At 51.7% G+C, this 16,901-nt stretch overlaps 1 protein-coding gene across 1 annotated transcript in view; it reads left to right on the forward strand.

Moving 5' to 3' along the window:
• Positions 1-16,901, forward strand: part of LOC119962304 (dynein heavy chain 11, axonemal-like) — a 690,045-nt gene that overhangs the window by 175,019 nt on the left and 498,125 nt on the right. Inside the window, exon 16 of the mRNA XM_038790290.1 lies at positions 46-206. Coding sequence (XP_038646218.1) covers positions 46-206 — 161 coding nt within the window. The remainder of the gene's footprint in view (positions 1-45; positions 207-16,901) is intronic.

Below are 16,901 nucleotides of genomic sequence, written 5' to 3' on the forward strand. Positions count from 1 at the left end.
TATAATATGCATAATTTTTCAAATTACATTTTTTTTTGTTGCTAGGTCACGAATAGTCAGTCATTCACCTGGCTATCACAGCTGCGACAAAGATGGGATGATAATCAACAACACTGCTTTGTTAATATCTGTGATGCTCAGTTTCAGTATTCATATGAATATCTTGGTAATACTCCTCGGTTAGTAATTACTCCTCTGACTGACAGGTGAGCCTTGTATTGATCTACTTATTTGTTTTACTAGATGTTTGTGCGATTTTAATGTTCATAAATTCTTGTGCCAAAGCGTATTAAGCTGAAAACTTGAAGTAATTTGGTATTTTAATACCTGTGAAGTCTGGGCTATAATCTGCTGTTTAATGTTAAATCACTTTATCGGGCAGCGCGGTGGCTCAGTGGGTTAGCCCTGCTGCCTCACGACGCCGAGGTCCCAGGTTCGATTCTGGGTCACTGTCTGTGTTTGTGTGGGTTTCACCCCCACTACACAAAGATGTGTAGGTCGGTGGATAGGCCACGCTAAATTGCCCCTTAATTGGAAAAAATGAATTGGGTACATTTATTTTTTTAAAAGTCACTTTATCAATTGCCTTAATATTTTGAGTGTTGACTTCTTCAGCCATCCTATATATACATCGGATATGAAAAGTAATATCTATTTGTGCATAGCCTGGTCCAGGTTATCGAATCATAAAATTCCTACAGTGCAGAAGGAGGCCATTCGGCCCATCGGGTCTGCACGACCCTCGGAGGGACAATTTAGCATATCCAAACCACCTAACTTGCACATTTGGATTGTGCGAGGAAACCTTGGAGGAGCACTTGGAGAAAACCCACGTAGACACGGGAAGAATATGTAAACTCCACACAGACAGTCGCCCGAGGTCGGAATCGAACCCGGATCTCTGACGCTGTGAGGCAGCAGTGATAACCACTGTGCCACGGTGCCACCCCTGTATCTATATATATTAAAAGGTGTACGTATTAAAATGATAAATATTAATATATTAAAATATTTATGAACTTCTTTGAGAAGTATTTTTTTCCCTTATTGATTGGAACATAATATTGAATACATGGCATGCTATATTTTCTTTCTACTTTCCGCATGGTGTTATAGTGTTATTTTGATCAGACACTTTCTTGAAAATTATTGCTCCATCAAAGATGGTCTTGTGTGATTGAACGTCATTTTACTAGAACAAGATTGTAACAGGAACATTTACATTTAAATGCTGATTCATACTAATCTTCAGGATAGGATGTTACGTGCAATGATATTGTAAAGAACGTTGATTGCCATAGTTCTCTGCAACGTTTTTTGTGCAACAGGATTTTTGTTTTGTATTCCATCCTTCATGCCTGTATAGTAGTTTCCCAAGTTTTCCCATAAGCTATGAAGTTCATGAGCCCACAGTTTTCTCAGAGCTGCCATTGCTCTGAAATCGTAACCTCGCTGGAAGTGTCGCAGAAATATTTCAGTTTAATTTTATAGCATCCCTACAGTGCAGAAGGAGGCCATTCGACCCATTGGGTCTGTACCGACCCTCTGAAAGAACACCCTACAAAGGCCTACTCCTCTGCCTAATCCCCGTGAACCCTGCCTAACCTTGACATCTTTTGACTGGCGGTGGAACCTGGAGGAAACCCACGCAGACACAAGGAGTATAGAAGATCAGGAGAACGTGGAAATTCCACACCATCACCCAAGGCCGGAATCGAACCCGGGTCTTTGGTGCTTTAAGGCAGCAGTGCTACCACTGTGCCACCGTGCATTTTGTGAATTGGGTTTCTGGTGTACTTCAGATGAGGTGTGACAGTGGACCAATAGCAGCTTTGAGAAAATGCCTCACCATAGAATTCTGTGCCCATTTACTAATTCAAAAACTGCATTGAGAGAGGACACTTCCACGTTATTTCAGTGGCATCTGTTTTTTTGTTTTCATTCACACAAGCTCAGTTTAAATTGTTAAATTGATAAATATTGAAAATAATAAATGGCAAATACAATAATTTTATATCTTAAGCATTCAATAAATAACAGAATACTGCAAATATTTACTAAAATGGATAATTAAATTGATCTATCGTATCAATCCCAGATTCCTAGGAGGTACACATTGTAATGGATGGAATCTAGAGCCTGCACTCGCCGCTCACGGGATCAGTGGCGAGGGTGGGAAATCTCATTAGAATTGGAAAACTCTAGTCCCGTCAGAGAGCTCGCCCTTCACAATTTGTTTTCCCTCGCTCTTTGCCAGCGGTGTCTCAGGGCGGGGCGTCACCCTCATTTTAATAATTTGAATACATTTCCATGAACTTAATGGCACTCCGGCCAAATGATTCCCCCACATTAAATATTCCAGTCGGCGAGGTTTACAACAGGTTGGGCCAGACATGAGGTAGTCAAGGGGGTCCCTGCAGAGGTAAATATAGCCCAGGAGGGATAAAGGGACATGCCCGACAGTGCCCTGGCACACCCTGGCACTGGGTGGCAATGCCACACTAACATTCTGCCAGCGATGAATGTCGGGGGCTGGGGACCATCTGCCTGCAGTGCTGGTTGGGGTGCCGTTTTTCGAGCCAGTTCCCAGCTCTAAGAGGCGCCGCCCTGCTAGTGCAGCGATGGTGTAAACCACACACATTCACTTTTTTTTGACAAAGAAGCTCAATTGATTGATTGACTGATTGAGATTTATTGTCACATGTACTGAAGTACAGTGAAAAGTATTTTTCTGCAGCCAAGGGAACGTACACAGTACATACACAATAGACAAAAGAATAATCGACAGAGTACATTGACAATCGTACATCAACAAATAGATATTGGTTACATTGCGAAGCAAGGGCCAAACAAGAGCAGCATAGGGCGTCGTGAATAGTGTCCTTATAGAGAACAGATCAGTCCAAAGGAGAGTCGTTGAGGAGTCTAGTAGCTGTGGGGAAGATACGACCCAATCACAGCCATATCATCTGCAAACTTTTTTTTAACAAACAATTTTATTGAGGTATTTTAGGCATATAGAAAAAGTGACGTTGTACAGTACAAAAAAAAAGAAGTCAAGACACAAATTAAACATAGTGCAAACCACGGCTCTGTTCACGCACGGACCTGCCTCAATACCCCCCCTACTCTACTCTACACTATACCCCCTCCTTGCTGACGCTTACTCTTCTGCGAAGAAGTCAATAAATGGCTGCCACCTTCGGGCAAACCCTAATAGCGAACCTCGCAAGGCGAACTTGACTTTCTCCAGGCCAAGAAAGCTCGCCATGTCCGATAGCCATACCTCAGCCCTCAGGGGCTTTGAGTCCCTCCAGCTAACAGTATTCATCACCGGGCTACCAGGGAAGCAAAGGCCAGAACGTCATCCTCTCTCTTCCTGGACTCCCGGGTCCTCCGAAACCCCAGAGATTGCCACCTCAGGGCTCATTACCACCCCAGTTTTCAATACCCGAGACATGACATCTATGAATCCCTGCCAATACCCCCTGAGTTTAGGGCATGACCAGAACATGTGTGCGCGGTTAGCCCGCCCTCCAGCGCATCTAGCACACTTGTCCACCAGTCCGAAGAATCTGCTCATCTGGGCCCCTGTCATGTGGGCCCGGTGCACGACCTTAAACTGGATCAGGCTGAGCCTGGCGCATGTTGCGGTCGTGTTCCCTCTGCTCAGGGCTTCTGCCCAGACACCGTCCTCCATCTCCCCCCGAGCATCTCTTCCCACTTAAGCTTCAGGTCCTCGGTCTGCGAATCCTCAGCTCCCATTAGTTCCTTGTAGACGTCTGAGACTCTACCCTCTCCCACCTCTCCCCTAGAAACTACCCTGTCCTGCCTCCCCTTCGGTGGGAGATGTGGGAAGGACGGCACCAGTCTGCATACAAAATCCCGCACCTGTAAGTATCTAAAGTTGTTCCCTCTCGCCAGCCCAAACTTCTCCTCCAGCGCCCTCATGCTCGGAAAGCTCCCTTCCTGGAACAGATCCTCCATCCTCACAATCCCCACCATCCTCCACAGTCGATAAGCCCCGTCCATGTTCCCTGGGGCAAATCGGTGGTTGCCGCAGATTGGGGTCCACACCGATGCTCTTACTTCCCCTACACGCCTCCTCCACTGGCCCCAGATCCGAAGAGCCGCCATCACTATCGGGCTGGTGGAGTACCGTGCCGGCGGAAGCGGCATAGGCGCCGTGACCGAGGCTGCTAAGCTAGTGCTCCTGCACGAAGCAGCCTCCATCCGCTCCCAAACCGACCCCGCACCCACCATCCATTTCCTTATCATCGCTATGTTGACCGCCCAGTAATAGTTGCTGAAGTTCGGCAACGCCAGCCCCCCATCTCCTTTGTTCCTTTCAAGCATCACCCTCTTCACCCGCGGGCACTTCCCTGCTCATACAAATCCCAGAATAATTTTATTCAGCCTCTTAAAGAAGGACCGATGGATAAAGATGGGGAGACACTGAAAAACAAACAAGAACCGTGGGAGAATTGTCATCTCAACAGTCTGCACCCTTCCCGCCAATGACAGCGAGAGCGCATCCCACCTTCTGACCTCCTCCCTCACTCGTTCCACAAGTCGGGACAGGTTGAGCTTATGCAACCTGCCCCAGTCCCGTGCCACCTGAATCCCCAAATATTGGAAACTCTCCCCCACTCGCCTGAACGGCAACCCCTTGATGCACGATCAATTGTACAAAGACTAAGATTGGATACAACTGTGGCTTTATTGCAGTAAGATGTGTGGCCTCCCACAGCAGCTGGCAAAATGGCTGCTGAATAGTGGACACTGGGCGGAGCCAGCAGGCAGGGGCTACCGGCGAACCTGTAGTGCAGGTCCTACCTTACATCCCCTAATACAGGTATAACAGTGGTTTACCACATTCACCCCCTGTTAAAAATGAGTCCGGCGGGGGTGGTGGAGAACTATAGAGTAGTGAATTTATGTACAGTGTTTTATCAGGGAAAAGAAAAAAAAATGTCATTTGAAAGTCCGGTGTCAGTTAGAGATTCAACCGGTCTGGTGTCTTGACGTTCCGCTGGGAGCGACGTAGCGGCAGCGGCGATGTCGATGCTGGCGATGTCGATGCTGGTCTGATGTTGGATGACTCCGTGTGTCGAAATCCTCTTTATCCTCTGGCGTGGGCAGGGGAAGGAGGGATGGTCCTGGTGGGGTTAATGTTGGGAGAGCCGGGGGAGGGGAGGGTGGCGCTGGGCCGGAGAAGTGTGTATGGGTGGAAACTGCTGGTGCCAGGTCCCTGGGGGAGACAGTATCTTGGCGGCCGTCGGGGTACGCCACATAAGCATACTGGGGGTTGGCATGAAGCAAGTGCACCCTACCCACCAACGGGTCCGCCTAGTGTAGTTGGACGTGCCTACGGAGCAGGACCAGTCCTGGAGCTGCGAGCCAAGTGGGGAGTGACACCCCGGATGTGGACTTCCTGGGGAAGGCAAAATGATGTTCATAGGGTGTGTTATTGGTAGCGGTGCACAGTAGTGACCTGATGGAGTGTACTGCATCAGGGAGGACCTCCTGCCAGCGAGCGGCTGGGAGGTTCCTGGACTGTAGGGCCAGCTGGACGGCCCTCCATACCGTCCTGTTCTCCCTCTCTACCTGCCCGTTTCCCCGGGGATTATAGCTGGTCGTCCTGCTGGAGGTGATACCCCTGCTGAGCAGGAATTGACGCAGCTCATCACTCATGAATGAGGATCCCCTGTCACTGTGGATGTAGGCGGGGAAACTGAACAGAGCGAAGATTGTGTTAGGGCTTTGATGACGGTGGCAGACATCATATCAGAGCATGGCAGGGCGAGGGGGTATCTGGAGTACTCATCGACCACACTGAGAATATACGTGTTTCGGTCGGTGAGAGGAGGGGCCCTTTGAAATCCACGCTGAGGCGTTCAAAGGGGCGGGAGGCCTTCACCAGGCGCGTGCGGTCCGGCCAGTAGAAGTGCGGCTTGCACTCCGCACAGACCTGGCAGTCCCTGGTGACTGTCCATACTTCCTCGACGGAGTAGGGCAGATTGCGAGCCTTGACAAGATGGTACAATCGTGTGACCCTGGGGTGACAAAGGCTGTCGTGTCTGGCCTGGAGTCGGTCACTTGTGCGCTGGCACATGTACCTCGGGATAGGGCGTCTGGGGGTTCGTTGAGTTTGCCGGGGCGATACAAAATCTCGTAATTATAGGTGGGGAGCTTGATTCTCCACCGCAAGATTTTATCGTTTTTGATCTTGCCCCGCTGCGTGTTGTTAAACATGAAGGCTACCGACCGTTGGTCAGTGAGGAGAGTGAATCTCCTGCCGGCAAGGTAATGCCTCCAATGCCACACAGCTTCAACGATAGCTTGGGCCTCTTTTTCGACGGACAAGTGCCGCATTTCTGAGGCATGAAGGGTGCAGGAAAATAATGCCCAGGGTCTGCCTGCCTGATTGAGGGTGGCGGCCAGTGCAATGTCTGATGCATCGCTTTCTATTTGGAAAGGCAGTGTCTCGTCTACTGCATGCATCCCGGCCTTGGCTATATCAGCTCTGATACGGGCGAAGGCCTGTTGTGCCTCTGCCGTAAGGGCAAGGTGGATGGACTGATTGAGTGGGCGGGCCTTGTCCGCATAGTTTGGGATCCACTGGGCGTAGTAGGAGAAGAACCCCAGGCAGCGTTTGAGGGCTTTGGCGCAATGGGGGAGGGGAAGCTCCATGAGGGGGCGCATGCGGTTGGTATCGGGGGCCCCAGAACTCCGTTCTGGACCACATAGCCGAGGATGGCAAAGCGGGTTGTGCTGAACACGCACTTCTCCTTGTTGTAGGTGAGGTTGAGGAGAGTGGTGGTGTGGAGGAATTTGGCAAGGTTGGCGTCGTGGTCCTGCTGATCATGGCCGCAGATGGTGACGTTGTCTAGGTACGGGAAGGTGGCCCGCAAACTGTACTGGTCGACCATTCGGTCCATCTCCCTTTGGAAGACCGAGACCCTGTTAGTGACGCCGAAGGGAACATTGAGGAAGTGATAGAGACGACCTTCCGCCTTGAAAGCAGTGTATGGACGGTCCGATTTACGAATGGGGAGCTGGTGGTAGGCAGATTTGAGGTCTATCGTTGAGAAGGCCCGGCACTGCGCAATCTGATTGCCCATATCATAAATGCGTGGGAGGGAGTACGCGTCGAGCTGCGTGTACCGATTGATGGTCTGGCTGTAGTCCACAACCATTCTGTGTTTCTCCCCAGTTTTAATGACTACCACTTGGGCTCTCCAGGGGCTGTTGCTGGCCTCTATGCTGCCTTCCCGAAGCAACCGCTGGACCTCGGACCAGATGAAGGTTTTGTCCTGGGTGCTGTACTGTCTGCTCCTGGTGCCAATGGGTTTGCAATCCGGAGTTAGATTGGCAAAGAGGGAGGGTGGGTCGACCTTTAGGGTCGCGAGGCCGCACTCAGTGAGGGGTGGTAGGGGCCCGCCGAATTTGAGGGTAAGGCTCTCGAGATTACACTGGAAGTCCAGGCCTAGTAGTAGTGCAGCGCAGAGATTAGGAAGGACGTAGAGGCGGAAGCCGCTGAATTCTATGCCCTGGACCATGAGAGTGACCGTGCAGAACCCCCGGATCGCGACGGAATGGGATCTGGAGGCCAGTGAGATTCTTTGATTGGCGGGGTGGACTGCGAGGGAGCAGCGCCTTACCGTATCCGGGTGGATGAAGCTTTCGGTGCTCCCGGAGTCCAGCAGGCAAGAGTTCTGCCCCAAACCATTCCGGCCAACAGACCCATACTCACAACAAAGTAGTCAATTCGGGAATACACCTTGTGGATGTGGGCGTAGTACGAGAACTCCCTCGCCGTCGGCCGGCAAAATTTCCACGGATCTGCTCTCTCCAATTTGCTCCATGAACACTCTCCATTCCTTTGCCATCGCTGGCAACCTGCCTGTTCTTGAACATGACCGGTCCAGGCTCAGGACCAGGACTGAATTAAAGCCCCCGCCCATGATCAGCTTATGCGAGTCCAAGTCGGGGATCTTCCCCAGTATCCTCCTGATAAAATCCACATCGTCCCAATTATGGGCATACACACTGACCAGAACTACTCTCATCCCTTCGAGCTTCCACCTTACCATAACGAACCTGCCACCCGCATCCACGACTGTGCCCTCCACCTCAAACTGTGCCCTTTTATTAATCAGGATTGCAACCCCCCTCATCTTCGAATCAAGCCCCGAATGAAAGACCTGACTGACCCAGCTCTTCGTTAACCTAACCTGGTCTGCCACTTTCATGTGTGTCTCCTGCAGCATAACTATGTCCACCTTCAGAACCCGCAGATGCACAAACACAAGCGCCCTCTTCACCGGCCGTTTAACCCTCTAACATTCAGGTGATCAGCCTGGTTGGGGGGCACTTCGCCGCCCCCCCCCCCCCCCTTGCCGATCGGCCATCCCCTTTCCTTGGCCAGCCACCCAGCCATGTGTCGCGCTTCATCTGGCCCGCCTCCTGCTGACCGGCTCCACCCATGACCTCCTCACTGTTGCCATACCCAGTTCTATCCCTGTCAGCAGAACGACTTCTCCCCCTCCCCCCCCCCCAGCAACACCATCCTATCACTTAAGCCCTGCTCTAATCTAACTATATGCACACGCCCCCGCCTCGGCTTCCGTTGACTTGCTCCACTCAGCTAGCCTGGGGCTCCCAGCCTCGGCGCCAGCACGTCTCCCTCCCATTGTTCCCAATCACCCCTCCCCCAACCAATCCATACCACTTCCCCAGATCAGCCCTACTTAAGCAAACACTCTATGCAGCCCCCACAATAGTCCGACCGAGACGGGAGCCACCAAATGTGCGACCTACTCCCATCTAGCCGCCACCGGAAGTGATCATCTGCAAACTTATAGATTGAATTGGAGTTGAATCTTGCCACACAGTCATTGGTGTATAGGGAGTACAGTAGAGGACTGAGCACACATCCTTGCGGGGCCCCGGTGTTGAGGACTATTGTGGAGGAGGTGCTGTTGCCTATCCTGACAGATTGCGGTCTGTTGGTGAGGAAGTCAAGGATCCAGCTGCACAGGGAGGGGTCTGGTCCAAGGTTGCAGAGTTTGGTTATTTGTCTTGTTATGATAATGGTGTTGAAGGCGGAGCTGTAGTCTATGAACAGCAGTCTGACGTAGGTGTCCTTGTTGTCGAGATGTTCGAGAGTTGATAGTAGGACCAGAGAGATAGCATGTGCTGTGGATTGGTTGCTGCGGTAGGCAAACTGCAGTGGATCGAGACCATCTGGGAGGCTGGCGTTGACCCATCTCATGACAAGCTGCTCAAAGCATTTCATGATAACTGACGTCAGGGACACTGGCCGGTAGTCATTGAGGCACGTAACCTTGTTCTTTGGTAATGGTGTTATGGTGGTCTTCTTGAAGCAGGTAGGGACCTCGGAGCGGAGAAGTGAGGTGTTGAAGATATCTGCGAATATACTCGCCAGCTGGTCTGCGCAGGCTCTGAGTGCTTGTCCAGGGACTCTGTCAGGGCCCGAAGCTTCCCGCGGGTCTACTTTCAAGAAGACAGCTCTCACCTCCGAAGCAGTAATAGTGGGTATGGGTGTGTCCAAGGTTGTTTGGGCAGGTGGCACTGATGTATTTTTTTCTTTATAAATTTAGATTACCCAATTATTTTTTCCAATTAAGGGGCAATTTAGCGTGGCCAATCCACCTACTCTGCACATTTTTGGGTTGTGGGGGCGAAACCCACGCATACACGGGGAGAATGTGCAAATTCCACACGGGCAGTGACCCAGAGCCGGGATCGAACCTGGGACCTCAGCGCCGTGAGGCGGTTGTGCTAACCACTAGGCCACCGTGCTGCCCCGGGTGGCACTGATGTATTGACTGACTGTTCAAAACGGGTGTAGAACTTGTTCAGTTCATCGAGGAGGAATGCTTCAGCCCCAGAGATTCCGCCTGGTCTTGCTTTGTAGCCTGTGATCTTGTGTAAGTCCTGCCAGAGATGTCTTGGGTTTTGTGTCATTGGCCCGGAACTCTAGTTTGAACTGGTATAGTCTTTTGGCGTCCCTGGTGGCTTTCCATACGTCGTACCTGGATTTCTTACATAGGTCAGGGTCGTCAACTTGAACACCTCTGTCTGGGACTTCAGCAGAGAGTGAATCTTTTGGTTGAACCAGGATTTCCGATTGGGGAATACCCGTATTGTCTTCTTTGGTACACAGTCCTCGACATACTAACTGATGACGTTTCTGAAGATGGTTGCGTACTCATCCAGGTTTGCTGCCGCGGCCTTGAATATGGACCAACCCACAGACTCCAAGCAATCGAGGAGAGTGTCTTCTGATGCCTCGGACCAGCACTGCACGGTTTTCTTGACTGGTTCAGCACACTTGAGTTGCTGTTTGTAAGACGGAATTAGGACTACCGACTTGTGGTCAGATTTGCCAAAGTGTAGTGAATGGAGCGGTAGGCACCTTTGATGCCCATGTAGCAGTTGTCCAGAATGTTTACACCTCTGATTAGACAGGAGGTATGTTGATGGACTTTGAAGAGAAAATTGGTCTGTGCAACTGGAGAGATACATGCCAGTTTTCTTATGCCCTCTCGCCCTGGACTCTCCCACAAGCGAAACAATCTCTCAGCATCCACCCTGTCAAGCCCTCGAGAACCCTATATGTCTCAATAAAGTTGCCAATCATTCTCCTGAACTCCAATGAATACAGACCCAACCTATTCAACCTCTCCTCATAAGAAAATCCCTCCATACCCAGGATCAAGCTACTGAACCTTCTCTGGACTGCCTCCAATTCCAGTATATCTTTCCATTGATAAGGGGACCAAAACTGTTCACAGCATTCCAGGTCTGATCTAACTCATGCCTTGTCTAGTTTTAGCAAGACTTCCCTATTTTTATACTCCACTCCCCGTGAGTTGCCCATCACCACTCACCATCCCCAACCCACCCCCCGAAAGGATATACAGGCCCGTGAGATGGAATGGCTAGCACACATGCAGGGTGAACCAGGTGGACAGTGGAATGTGATACCAAAGACAGAGGTCAGGCTTTGTCAAGCGGTAAGCAGCACTAGAGCTCAACTCACATTGAGTCACCATCATCCTCTGTTCGTGGACAAGACCTGCTGAAACTGTCAACCCAGGGCCAGCCCCCTGCAGTCATGTCGGAATTTTGGAGGTAGATGGGGGTACTGGGGTGGGTGGATGGGTATGGGGACATGAACAGGGAGGATGAGTTGCCGGTGGTGAGGCCTTCTAGCCAGCAAACCTGGAGGTGATGAGATTGTCCCACATGCGGCTGCCCTGGCGCATACTTTGGATGGCCTCCTGGTTGCTGCATGCGCATCGTTGAAAAGGTTTTCTGCGTCGTTCCAGGGCCTCCTGACAGGCATCATTGGTGCCACTGCAACGTAAATCCCTTGTTGCCCAAGAGCCAACCCCTCACCCGAGGGAGCGTCTCGAATGGGGCGGGAACCGACGTGTGCGGCAGAATATACAAGTCGTGTGTGTTTGGCTGGGTATCCGTCGCAGACATCCATTATGCATGGCAGGAAGTGGAAGCCCTTCCGATTGATGAAGGGCACCCCCTCATGAGCTGGTGCATGTATTCCATCTATTACCCCCTGGACCTGGGGCATGCCAGCGATGGTGGCAAACCCTGCTACCTGGGCATTGTGGTGTACCTGGTCCAGACTGAAGTGTATGTTGTTCGCTGCTTGGACGTATAGGACATCTGTAACAGCGCAGATGCACCTGTACGCAGATGTCTGGGACACACCTGCCAGATCCCCGCTCGGTGCCTTAATGGCCATCTGCAACGGGTGTCGTCCTCCAGGTGTTGCACGGTCTCCCTGCTCAGCCAAAGTCTTTGCCGACTATTACGGGCCAGGGTTTAGAGATCCCCAAAGTGTATCATGGAGTTCACCTGACCCATAACTTTAAATACATTGTCGTCTACTTTACATGTGTGATGCAACAGAGAACTAAAAGTATTTTTAAACAAAACACAATGTTCATTCTATGAATCCAGTTAACATTTTTAAACACACACATTAAACATCTTAGCAACTATCAACTCAATATTCCCCCCAAAGAATACAGTACTCTATAAGTAACCTTTACTCTTTCCTTGCAACATCCATAAGACAAATCCCCTCTTTAACACAGACATCAGGTTTAAATTCTCTACTGAGAGCAGATATCACTTTAAATTAGCAAGTGATTTGAAGACATTCCTTTCATGCAGAGAGAGACCAGAATTACACCTGGGGTGGGATTCTCCGACCCCCCGCCGGGTTGGAGAATCGCCTGGGGACGGCGTCAATCCCGCCCCTCCGTGTCCCGAATTCTCCACCACCAGAGATTCGGCGGGGGCGGAAATTGCACCAGGCTGGTTGGCTGGCCCCCCCTGGCAATTCTCCGGCCCGCGATGGGCTCTCTCTCTCCCGCCAGTGGTAATCAAAACACCTACCTGACTGGCGGGATTGGCGGCGCGGGCGGGCGCCGGGGTCCTGGGGGGCGTGGGGCGATCTGAACCCGGGGGGTGCCCCCACGGTGGCCTGGCCCGCGATGGGTGCCCACCGATCGGCGGGCGGGCCTGTGCCGTGGGGGCACTCTTTTTCTTCCGCCTTCACCATGGCGGAGACGGAAGAGACCCCCTCCCCTGCGCATGCGCTGGGATGATGTCAGCAGTCGCTGACGCTCCGGTGCATGTGTGGACTTACACGGGCCAGCGAAGTTCTTTCGGCCCCGGCTGGCGTGGCGCCAAAGGCCGTTCACGCCAGCCGGCGGAACGGGAACCATTCCGGCGCGGGCCGAGTCACTCAAGGTGAGGGCTTGGCCCCTAAAGGTGCGGAAGCTTCCGTATCTTTTGGGTGGCCCGACGCCGGAGTGGTTCACTCCACTCCAACACGCCGGGACTCCCTGCCCTGCCGGGTATGGGAGAATCCCGGCCATTGTTTCTCTGGATGCAACTCCCAATCTGCAAAACGAAACTAAACACACCCTGTAGCCTCCAGCCCAAACTGAAAGTAAAGCCCAGCTCCACCCACACTCTGACATCACTGCGGCCATTTGATAAACCCCATTTCTTAAAGGTACTCTCACATTACAGTGGCACACTTGGTCTGGCAGATCCTCGAAGGACAGGCACTGACGGTAGAAAAGTTGCCTGATGCGACGCCTCCTTCACACCTCCCCCTCGGCCTGTTGGACAGCCAACTATCCAGCCTCACCGGGTGGTTCTTGCTTCTCTTGTGCAGGGTCCTCCCCGAGCCTGCAGCCTCAGTGATTCTGCAAAGGAAGCTGTGGCCAGGTAAATGGCGAGTATTCTAAAATTCATTCTGTGTGTGTGTGTGTGTGTGTGCGGGGGGTGGTGAGAAGAGAAAAGATGTTAGCAAAATGAGTATCCCCTGACCCATCCTATTCCAACAGGCTATCCATCCTATTCATACAGTGACCTCAGCTCCACTCGCCGCATTTCCCATTCCCCCCACTCGACCTCACCCCTAACCCTCAGCCCTCCCTCCCCGAAATGTTACCTTCCACACTGCACCCGTATCCCTTCAGTGAGTGACATTGGGGACGTACATCCTCACCTCCGGTCCCTGTCAATAGCAGTACCAGTGGCTGCCGTAGCTCATGTTAGCGATAGGCTCTATGGCCCCTGTCCTATTTCCCCAGTGGGGCTACTGTGGGTGTTCTTACTGGGTGGGCCGAGTGTTATCTGCCAGTAAGGTGGCACTGGGTTGTGCGGTGGAGAGGGTCACAGTGGTCTGCCAACCGCCTCCGTGCTTCAGGACTTATGTGAGGGCAGTTCCTGCAGCCGGGTTGGGCGACGGGGGTGGGCATCTGCTGAGAGCTTAGCTGCAGTGTGATGTGGGTCCTGGGTGTGACACAGAAGATGTGACAATCTATCTGGGGCATGATGGAAGGGATCGGTGGTGCAGTGGACAGGGAGGACCTGGAAACAGTTGGTGGTCCTGCGGCGTGGGTTAGCTGATAGCCTAACTGTTGAGGCCTCTGTTGTGCAAGGAGCAGTGTGCCAGGGAGGGTGCCTTATGCCACTCTGCATGTGTCCCTTGTCTGGAGTGCGCTATTCTTTTCCTCTGCCCCCCCCCCCCCCCCTGCAGTGGGGCTGCGCTTCTGTTGAGTCTATTGAGGAGTGCCGGCACCTGGTGGCCACCGATTGAGCTTGGCTACACTTATTTTGTTGATGGGTCAGCTGGGGTCTGAAGGTTTCCAGAGGGGTTGCCTGGTTGCGCTCTCAAATGAGCTGAGGCTCTGTGAACATTTACAGGACACAGTGAGCAGTCGGCAGAGTGATCATCCAGGGACCTGTAACCTGGACCAAATAGTTGCCATTATAGCAGCTACCGCAGCAATGACGGTCCATGCCCGACCACCCCAACTCCGAGCGGGACACCCCAGATCCACGGGGCCATCAGCAAGTCGTTCCCACTACTTCCCTGGCCCTGGCAGACAGCCCCCAGGAAGCATTACATTTTCTTCCAGTGTATAACTATTTAGAAATTTCTCTTACTTCCTCTCTTCCCCTCAGAAGCCATGGCATGTAGACTCCGCTTTTTAATAACTGTTGTGAACAGTCCCCGCGTCACTTCTGCCTGAGAGGGGCGGAGAATCACGGAGTCCAGAGTATATGGGGTCAAACCCGGTAATGATACTGAAACACATGCAAATGTCGGTCTTGCATGCTGACGCCGGCACGGGGTGAGGATTGTGTTGGCGTCCCAAGCAGCATGGCGTTCAGTCGATGCTCGATTTTTGGTGGACGCCCAATTGCGGGTCGCGTTTCTGGCATCGAGGGGCCATTTTGCCCATTGATTTTTAGTATTTTTGCAATTTTATTGATGTGTCTCACTGTGAAGACTCACACAAAGTATTTGTTTAACTCCTCTGCCACTTCCTGGTTCCCTATTATTATTTCCCAATATCATTCTTTAAGGGGCCTCTGTTCACTTCGGTCTCTCTCTTCTTGTTTATATTTTTAAAGAAGCTTTTGCTGTCCGTTTTTATATCAGAGCAAAGAACGATACAGCACAAGAACAGGCCCTTTGGCCCTCTAAGCCTGCACCAATCAAGTTTCCTATCTAGACCAACCACCTGTATCCTTCTATACCCCGTCTGTTCATGTGCCTATCCAGATAAGTCTTAGAGGTCGCTAATGTATTTGCCTAAACCACCTCACTTGGCAGTGCATTCCAGGCAACCACCACCCTCTGTGTAAAAAAACTTCCCCTGCATATCTCCATTGAACCTTTCCCCCCCTCACCTTGAACAAGTGCTCCCTTGTAATTGTCATTTCTGCCCTGGGAAAAAGCCTCCAACTGCCCACCTTATCTATACCCCTTATAATTTTATAAACTTCTATCAGGTCGCCCCTCAGCCTCCGTCCCTCCAGGGAGAACAATCCCAGTTTATTCAATCTCTCCTCATAGCTAATACCCCCCATATAGGCAACATCCTGGTAAACCTTTTCTGTACTCTCTCCAAAGCCTCCACGTCCGTCTGGTAGTGCGGTGACCAGAATTGGACACAGTATTCCAAATGTGGCCAAACCAACGTTCTATATAATTGTAACATAAGTTTCGAGCTTTTATACTCGATACCTCGTCCTTTGAAGGCAAGCATGCCATTTGTTTTCTTTGCCACCATTTCCAACTGTGTTGCCACTTTTAAGGATCTGTGGACCTGCACTCCCAGATCTCTCTGTGTCTCTATGCCCCTGATGGTTCTGCCATTTATTTTATAGCTCCCACCTGAATTGGATCTACCAAAATGCATCACCTTGCATTTGTCTGGGTTAAGTTCCATCTGCTATTTCTCTGCCCAATTTTGCAGCCTATCTATATCCTGTTGTATTCTCTGACCATCTTCATCACTATCCACAACTCTTGCAATCTTAGTATCATCCGCAGACTTGCTAATCAGACCCGCTATGATTTCTTACAAGTCACTTATATAATATATTACAAAGAGCAGAGGTCCCAGAACTGCCACCAAGATTCGGAGATGTTGACCTGGCCAGACTATTGGAGGCGGTGGAGTTCAGACCGGATACCCTGTTCCCCCAAGGGGTTGGAGGGTCAGCCACAGGGCAGCCAGTGACTCCAGGGAGGCAGTGGCAGCTGCTGTCAGAATGTGGCGTGTCACAGGGAGGATCGCCCAGGGCCGCATGAAGCTCAATGACCTCCACCGGCCGGATGAGTGAGTTGGCATCGGCCCTCTGGCAAAGTTCTGCCACTCCCCAACGACCCTGTGGATGGTACCACCCCCCCCCACCCCTCCCCTCCTCGCTCCCGGTTGGCCCATGGCAGATGGGAAAGGGTCCAGATGGGTGGCGGGGAGCTGTACATCAGAGTCGTAGCCTCCTACGATGAATGGGCCCTGGCTATCGCGGGGTTGGCCGAGGACAGATCGGTTACCAATGTCGAGATTGGCTTGCACCAGAGAGGTGCCCCCACTCAGATGACTCATCACACGTGTGTTGTTCAGGCCAGACACATATTCACCAGCGCAGAGACGCACACCTTGGTGGGCGACATTAGTGGACAGGCTTCTGGGGCACAATCACGAGAGCATCACACAGTTGCTGATGCACATCAGGTGAAGGCAGGAACGTCCAGGGAGACAGCAGTTGGAGGTCTGTTGGACCCCAGGACACAGCTGGGTCCTAGTCAGAGACCTAGCTTTTGGTCCAGGTTGTACAGGAGCTGATGCAGATTCTAGGGTTCTTTCGTGAGATTCAGAGGTGATGTCAGCGACACTCCTGTGGGTCCATAGCCGATTGGAGGAGTTCCGAACGCTATGGGCGCAGGCGATGGTGCAGGCAAAACGTGGCCCCGAGGCCAACACCTGCTACAGTCGAAACCACAGTGGAAAGCCTGGAGTACTATG

The sequence above is a fragment of the Scyliorhinus canicula genome, chromosome 2 (assembly GCF_902713615.1).
Source record: "Scyliorhinus canicula chromosome 2, sScyCan1.1, whole genome shotgun sequence".
NCBI lineage: Eukaryota > Metazoa > Chordata > Chondrichthyes > Carcharhiniformes > Scyliorhinidae > Scyliorhinus > Scyliorhinus canicula.